This window comes from Phyllobates terribilis, unplaced genomic scaffold, assembly GCF_046119375.1.
Source record: "Phyllobates terribilis strain yellow unplaced genomic scaffold, ASM4611937v1 Scaffold_12__6_contigs__length_324123572, whole genome shotgun sequence".
NCBI classification, from domain to species: Eukaryota; Metazoa; Chordata; class Amphibia; order Anura; family Dendrobatidae; genus Phyllobates; species Phyllobates terribilis.
The window spans coordinates 47,829,709-47,838,721 of NW_027362772.1; the positions used below are offsets into that span (position 1 = coordinate 47,829,709).

The following is a 9,013-nucleotide window of genomic DNA, read 5'->3' on the forward strand; positions in this document are numbered from 1 at the left end:
GTGCCAAAAAAGTTGCAAGAAAGGTTAAAGACAAAATAAAAAGCACATGTGATTTTGCGCAAAATGCATAACTGTGTGCGTCAGTTGGAGCAAAACGGTCAACGAATACCGCAAAGCAAGAAAAGATCAACTTTAAAAGAAAATGCATTGCAGATAATTATATAAGCGTAAACATAAAATCGTAATCATAAAAGCGTAAGCATAAAATTATATAATTGTATAAGTGATATGTTTATGGTGCAGACTATCCTGACAAGTACTAATTACTGTGACTTATAAAATGATTATTACAATAGCCCCTATGGGCTTCTTAAGCTTTAAAAAAAATATATATGTATATAGATACATATATATATATATATATATGTATATAGATACATCCAATTGTGTTTTATGAACACAAAAAATAGTAGCCTATTTTTCTAGTAATTTCTGGATGGTTGTCAACCCTTGGGGTATTTAATAATAACGGTTCCATAAAGTGCCTATATATAGAGTTTAATAATACCAGCTGCATATAGTGCCAAGTTAATACCACCACACAGTGACCAAATAAAAGTACAACCCTGTGCTTTATAAAAACAGTACCATGCAGTGCTCAAATCAGCAGCCAACTTACTAGTGGCACCAGCCAAGTGGTGGAGTCCTGATGACTACCAACATGGGCAGCGTACAAGCTCCCGCTCCACGATAAGGTCTATCCTGACCTGTGGATTCCCCTTAGTCTCAGTGCTCTTGAGCTTGGTCACTTTGGTGTGGACAGAATGGTAGAAAGTCACTAGATGGTGGAGACCTTCAGCATTTGCCCCTTTTGCCATACTCCACCAATATGTCTCCTAGGATTCAACCAGGGCAACGTCTACTTAAATTTTATAATTGGAGCCAAGGTAATATATTACTAAGGAACAGATCTACTGTTTAGTTGGTGACATCTGAAGCCTTAGAACTTGAAGGAACTGGTTGACGGAAGTCTACATACCGGTTGGTAATTTTTATGCTCAAGGGGACGTACAGGTACCTAATTGACCCTCAAAATCTGAAAAAACTGATTTTAGCGCCTTTACAGATTGAAAAGACTATGTGTTTTAACCCTAAGTCATCATAAACCAAATATCTTTCCAACTGAAAAGAAGTTGAAGCTAATGACACCTCTGATTGACCACTAGAGCCAATTTTTTTAAGATGGCATCCAAACTTAGCTCACACAGACTTAGCAAACTTGACTCTATTTAATGTTAATTCTCAGCTTTTATTTCTTGAAGTCAAATTTTCGAATAATGCTTGTTTTTTTATTTTCATTTGCAGAGACATCTCTCATAAGTCTCTCACAGTTGAGAGGTCTTAAAAAAAAAATGGCCGATATAGAAAAGGATGACCGCCCTTGGGTGGGTGTAGTTCGAAGGATAGTGACTTTCTCCTTTGCGTTTCTAGTTCTTGCTGGGGTATTATGGGCATTTGTTGACAGCATACCCTTAGCCACAGATGAGTTTAGAATTATGGCCTTTGGCATTTACGGTGCCTTTCTATCGGCCCATCTCATCATTCAGAGTTTTTTTGCCTATTTGGAGCACAGGAGGATGAGAAAAAGTGGTCGACCCTGCTCATATACCAAATCGGTGGCCTTGACAATATCTGCCTACCAAGAAGATCCTGTTTATTTACGAGAGTGCCTTGAGTCTGTCAAAAACACTGAGTATCCTCCAGACAAACTTCAGATAATCATGATAATTGATGGTAACAGTCCAGATGACCGATACATGATGGACATGTTCAAAGAAGTTTTTTCCAAAGAAGATGTGGGGACGTATGAATGGAAAAACAATTACCACCACTGGGACAAAGATACTGCCGAAAAATTCTACGGTCCCACGGACATGATGCCCGAAGAAGATTTGTATCAGAATGATATCTATGCCGACGTTCGTGAAGACACTTTGTATGATAAAACCATAATGAATCCAGGGCCATACACCATTGGAATGAATCAACTGGGTGACGATCTGCAAGAAGAGCCATTGCCGGTGTACACAGAAATCGAAATGGAAGATCCCACTAGACAAGATATTCAGACTCTTATTAGGACAAAGCGATGTGTGTGCATCATGCAAAAATGGGGAGGAAAGAGAGAAGTCATGTACACGGCCTTCAAAGCTCTAGGAGATAGCGTTGACTATGTCCAGGTAAGCTAAACATCTTATGCATTTAGTTGCCAACTAACCAGGGATGGAGCTAGAGATCGAACATGGTAGCAATTGCTCTCAAGACAAAGCTATAGAGGGTGGTTGGTAGCAGTTACTCCCACTAAAAGGATGGCTAGAAGACCCCAGAAAGTAAGACACTAACATTGTGAGTGACATAGGAGTGGTTTGAGGCCCCAGAGCTTAAAGACACTAGACACTTTTTTTGGTGAAAATTTTTGAACTGACCAGCCATTACAACGATTGCTTCTGCCAATGACCAGAAACCACTTGGAGGTCTACATAATTCCAATTGGGAGAGTTAGAGGGTGGTTGATAGCAGTTTCTCCCATTGAATAGGACACTAATATTGTTTGTAAGTAACGCAGGAGTGGTTTGGAGCCCTGGAGCTTCAAGAAACCAGACACTAGTTTGGTGAAAAATTTTGAACTGACCGAACATTACAATGTTCGTTTGTGCCAATGACCAGAAACCACTTGAAGGTCTATGTAATTCCAATGCGGAGCGTTAGAGGGTGGTTGGTAGCAGTTTCTCCCAATGAAATGGTGGTTAGAAGACCCCACAAAGTAAGACACTAATACTGGGAGTGACGAAGGAGTGTTTGTGGGCCCAAGAGCTTAAAGTAACCTGTCACTTTCTTGGTGAAAATTTTTGAACTGACCAGCCATTACAATGATTGTTTCTGCCAATGACCATAAACTACTTGGAGGTAATTCCAATTGGGAGAGTTAGAGGGCGGTTGGTAGCAGTTTCTCCCATTGAAGAGGAGCGTAAAAGACCCCACAAAGTAAGACACTGATATTTGGATTGGAGCTTCAAGAAACCAGCCACCAGTTTGGTGAAAAATTTTGAACTGTCCAAACATTACAATGTATGTTTCTGCCAATGACAAGAAACCACTTGGAGGTCTACGTAATTTCAATTTGGAGAGTCAGAGGTTGGTTGGTAGCAGTTTCTCCCAGTAAAAGGGAGGTTAGAAGATCCCACAAAGTAAGACACTAATATTGGGAGTGACGCAGAAGTGGTTAGGGGCCCAGTAGCATCAAGTACCAGTCACTTTCTTGGTGAATATATTTGAACTGACCATCCATTACAATTATTGTTTCTGCCAATGACCAGAAACTACTTGGATGTCTACGTAATTCTTATTGGGAGAAAGAGAGCGGTGCTAGTGACCACATTGACCCCAACCAATGACACTTATGTAATTAGTTTATTGGGAGAAAAATGCAATCATCGGTTGTGATTTTTTTGGAAACAAGGTTTACTAACTTTCACTGAGGCATGAGCAAATATGATATGTGTGATGTAAATTGATGAATATATGATGCGTAATTCTTAATTTGTAACTGGATGCTAAGATTTACTAATGGGAATTTATTATTCAGGTGTGTGACTCAGATACAAAACTAGACCCATTGGCCACCTTGGAACTGGTGAAGGTCTTGGAGTCGAATGATCGATATGGAGCAGTAGGAGGAGATGTGCGCATCCTGAACCTTTCGGATTCCTACATTAGTTTCATGAGCAGCCTGCGGTATTGGATCGCCTTCAATGTAGAGAGGGCTTGTCAATCATATTTCGACTGTGTCTCTTGCATCAGTGGTCCTCTAGGTAGGTCTTCACTATCTGTGGTTTAGTAGAATCTGTAAAACGGAAAGTAAAGGCAGTGATAGAAACTCAAAACTTTTCACATTTTTGTAAGTTCGTTCAAGCCATGTATACTGTCGACACTGGATGTTTTTGACTTTGAGGGGTTTTTTTCGGGAATATGGTTCTTCATCCTATCATCGCTAGGTGAAAAATAGAAAAAATTGTTATTTTTCACCCTTTCTTGTGACCTCTTCCATCGCTGCTCTGGCATATGTTTATAGGCTGCAGCTATCATATCACAACTACAGTGCACATTACCGCTGCAGCCAATAACGAAGCTCAACGGCTTTTGCCCTTTATATTGACAGAGCTGCTGAGCTCAGTGATTGGCTGCAGTGGTAAGGCCGCTGAAGTCGTGACTTCACCACTAATGCACTAAACAAATACGGGAGCAATTATCCCATTTTTTCTGAAATGCCATGTCTTGTGATGGCTGCAGTCAATCACTGGTCTCAGCAGTGATGTCAGTGATTGGCTGCAGCAATCACATGGATAAACCGTGCGCTGTAGGAAGGTAAATATAAATTAATGGGGACAACCGGAGAGGTGTGATGGAGCCACAAGGGATTTATACAGAAAATCATAGTTTTGTTGGGTTTTTTTTATGCTTTTTACTCTTTTTAGCCTAATTTTTGACAAATTGTTTCTTTGATGACCAGTGACTTAAAAATTTGGTAGCAGGGATTTTGCCTACTTTCTGCATCCCTTATTATATTGGGTGCTGAGAACTTGTGCACCATAATATTAGAAAAACAAGGGTGTGGTGTCTAAATATATAAAAGCTGAACATTTCTCGAAATACTTACATTCTTATAGTGATAATTTAGGGTGTTTTCAGCGTTCTTTGCAGATACTGCTAAGCCTAAGGCAAGTCATAATTTATGATTCAGCAAAAAACATGACTATTTCATATTTTTCTGTTGATATCTCAACATTTTAATTTAGTATCAATAAATAAGGAATTTCAATTGATTTTCAGGTCTTTATCGAAATGATCTTCTTCAGACTTTCCTTGAGTCTTGGTATAACCAAAAGTTTTTGGGAACCCATTGCACTTTTGGAGATGATAGGCATCTGACCAACAGAATGCTCAGTATTGGCTACGCAACTAAGTAAGTACCAAAAAGTTGGCACTATTAAAAACAAAATAATTGGACGGTAATGAAAAATAAATGCATGGAAGACAACCCAAAATGTTCTTCTAGAGAAGAGTGATATTCCCAAAGAGAAGGTGAAAATAAAAAGAATATAAGCCATTGGAAAACGTGACCTGTATAATTTTTGGAAGCAATTTTTGAAATCATCGTTCAAATTGAACTTGCTCACCTAGAATAATTTTTTGATGACAAACATGGCCAAAGCCATGGAAAGGGAGGTGGTTCCTTGCTTCCAAATGTGGTCATTGTCTGGTTGTGACTTCATTATATACAAACTTATTATTGTCTTCTTCTGGATTAACACAATACATGTCCATGTAAGGTCAAAACAGATGAGTTGTTTAAAATATTAAAGAGGTATTCTCATCTCCGACATTTATGGTATGTCCACAGAATATTCTATAAATGTCTGATAGACCTACAGCTACTGGATCTGAAAAACAGGGCCACCGGGAATGCAGAGTTGGACTTATATTGAAGCTCTGAAAATTGATGAGCAAGCAAGTCCAAAATGGGAATACCCCTTTAAGATTTTGACCATATGTAGTCTATGCCATAACAAGAACCAGTATTTTTAAAGGGCTTGTCCATTTTTGACTACATAATTTTGGTAGATGGGTTTTCTGACATTAGATAATCTAAGATGGTTCAAAATCATATAGATATCTATAGAATTGTTTGACTCCTTTTAATCTCTGATGTTTGAATTCTTCTTAAAGGGAATCTCTCAGTAGGATCAACCCTACTAAGCCTTCTATATAGGCATGCAGGTCACGGAAAGGTGAATAAAATGATACCTTGATATCTTCTATCCAATGTCTTATTCCGTAGAAATCCATGTTTTTCTAAATATGTAAATGAACTGTTAAGATCTATGCTTAGAATCTGCCTCCAAAGGTTATTTTAATTGAAAGTGGGTGTTACCAGTGTGAGCCATGTATATTAGGAGATCAGACTGCCAGTCATTGCATGTCTCACACTGGTAATAAGCTCTGGAGGCAGATTCTCGGGGAGATCTATGTCCGGCCCATAGATCTTAACAGCTAATTAACATATTATGAAAAATTGTGGATTACTCTGGAAGAAAACATCGGATCCCAGATATCAAGGTATCATTTTGTTCAGCTTCTTATGACCTACAGTGGTGGCCAAAAGTATTGGCACCCCTGCAATTCTGTCAGATAATACTCAGTTTCTTCCTGAAAATGATTGCAATCACAAATTCTTTGGTATTATTTTCTTCATTTAATTTGCTTGCAAGGAAAAAACACAAAAGAGAAGGAAGCAAAAATCAAATCATTGATTATTTCACACAAAACTCCAAAAATGGGCCAGACAAAAGTATTGGCACCCTCAGCCTAATACTTGGTTGCACAACCTTTAGCCAAAATAACTGCGAACAACCGCTTCCGGTAACCATCAATGAGTTTCTTACAATGCTCTGCTGGAATTGTAGACCATTCTTCTTTGGCAAACTGCTCCAGGTCCTTGATATTTGAAGGGTGCCTTCTCCAAACTGCCATTTTGAGATCTCTCCACAGGTGTTCTATGGGATTCAGGTCTGGACTCATTGCTGGCCACCTTACAAGTCTCCAGTGCTTTCTCTCAAACCATTTTATAGTGTTTTTGGAAGTGTGTTTTGGGTCATTGTCCTGCTGGAAGACCCATGACCTCTGAGGGAGACCCAGCTTTCTCACACTGGGCCCTACATTATGCTGCAAAATTTGTTGGTAGTCTTCAGACTTCATAATGCCATGCACACGGTCAAGCAGTCCAGTGCCAGAGGCAGCAAAGCAACCCCAAAACATCAGGGAACCTCCGCCATGTTTGACTGTAGGGACCGTGTTCTTTTCTTTGAATGCCTCTTTTTTTCCTGTACATTCTATGTTGATGCTTTTTCCCAAAAAGCTCTACTTTTGTCTCATCTGACCAGAGAACATTCTTCCAAAACGTTTTAGGCTTTCTCAGGTAAGTTTTGGAAAACTCCAGCCTGGCTTTTTTATGTCTCGGGGTAAGAAGTGGGGTCTTCCTGGGTATCCTACCATACAGTCCCTTTTCATTCAGACGCCGACGGATAGTACGGGTTGACACTGTTGTACCCTTGGACTGCAGGGCAGCTTGAACTTGTTTGGATGTTAGTCGAGGTTCTTTATCCACCATCCGCACAATCTTGCGTTGAAATCTCTCGTCAATTTTTCTTTTCCGTCCACATCTAGGGAGGTTAGCCACAGTGCCATGGGCTTTACACTTCTTGATGACCCTGCTCACGGAAGACACAGGAACATTCAGGTCTTTGGAGATAGACTTGTAGCCTTGAGATGGCTCATGCTTCCTCACAATTTGGTTTCTCAAGTCCTCAGACAGTTCTTTGGTCTTCTTTCTTTTCTCCATGCTCAATGTGGTACACACAAGGACACAGGACAGAGGTTGAGTCAACTTTAATCCATGTTAACTGGCTGCAAGTGTGATTTAGTTATTGCCAACACCTGTTAGGTGCCACAGGTAAGTTACAGGTGCTGTTAATTACACGAATTAGAGAAGCATCACATGATTTTTCAAACAGTGCCAATACTTTTGTCCACCCCCTTTTTTAGGTTTGGTGTGGAATTATATCCAATTTGGCCAATTCTTTTTGTGTTTTTTCATTGAAGACAAATTAAATGAAGATAATAATACCAAAGAATTTGTGATTGCAATCTTTTTCAGGAAGAAACTGAGTATTATCTGACAGAATTGCAGGGGTGCCAATACTTTTGGCCACCACTGTACATGTCCATATGAATGGCTTAGTAGGGTTTATCCTACTGACAGATTTCTTTTAATTGGAATTTAGGTACTTGAAGTATTCAAATTATAAATGACCAAAAAAAATTACAGGATATTTCTAATAAAAATTATTTTTTTAACAGGTACACTGCACGATCAAAATGCTATTCTGAGACTCCTGCCCAATTCCTGCGTTGGCTGAATCAACAAACTCGTTGGACCAAGTCTTACTTCCGTGAGTGGCTGTACAATGCCCTGTGGTGGCACAAGCATCACCTTTGGATGACCTATGAATCAATCATTGCTGGTATCTTTCCGTTTTTTGTCACTGCTACAGTTATAAAACTATTTTTCAGCTGCCACCTGTGGGACATCATGTGGGTTCTACTCACCATCCAACTCATTGCCACCATCAAAGCCTTGTATGCGTGTTTCCTTCGACGCAACATGGTCATGATATTCATGTCTTTGTACGCCGTGCTGTATATGGCTGGCCTTCTTCCAACCAAGTACTTTGCCATTCTTACCATGAACAAAAGCAGCTGGGGAACATCTGGTCGAAAGAAAATGGTGGGCAACTATATTCCTCTACTTCCTCTGTCCATTTGGTGGGGAGTTCTCTTTGCAGGACTGATCTACACAATCGTCATGATGTCACTTTGTACGGACTGTAGACTTCTAGATGCTGAGAAAAACTACTTGATCTATGGAGCTGCTGCTTACGCCGGCTACTGGCTACTAATGGTTTCCCTCTACTGGGTTTGGATCAGACGTTGCTGCAGGAAGAGACGCGATTATTACGATATTGAAAATTAACCAAGGATGAGTTGATCCAACAAATCATGAAGCACATACTGCCAGAAGTATTAGCCAAGATGTAAGGAAACCTGTAGAAGACCAGACGAAGAATGTGATGGCTCCATTGCTCTCAATGGTTGTATTTTAGAGGACATATTTCAAAATGGCTTCCAATATTTCATCAGTAGACCTTACTTGTTGTCTTATCTTGGTGTGCATGGTAGTTACGGAATCCTTGATCGTGTCAACGGTTGCCTACAGCTCATGGTCAAAATATTCAGTGCTAGTTATTGTCATCTCCGTCTTTTTATGACTTGACAGAAAGGTCAAAAATTGGACCAATGGAAGTTACCCGTGTATCTAGAAGAAGGCTGCTCAGGGAAGAATGACTATTGCTGCTTTTGGGGTTATGGAAAACTTCTTCTTTCGGCTTTCTACTAC

General features: G+C 39.8%; 1 protein-coding gene across 1 annotated transcript; it reads left to right on the forward strand.

Annotated features, from left to right (window-relative positions):
• Positions 1 to 1,352: 1,352 nt before the first annotated feature.
• Positions 1,353 to 8,590, forward strand: LOC141173042 (hyaluronan synthase 1-like). Its single transcript, XM_073657675.1, has 4 exons — positions 1,353 to 2,180; positions 3,587 to 3,812; positions 4,831 to 4,963; positions 7,918 to 8,590. Exons 1-4 carry the CDS (start codon positions 1,353 to 1,355, stop codon positions 8,588 to 8,590), a joined length of 1,860 nt encoding a protein of 619 aa, XP_073513776.1.
• The last annotated feature ends 423 nt before the right edge of the window (positions 8,591 to 9,013 follow it).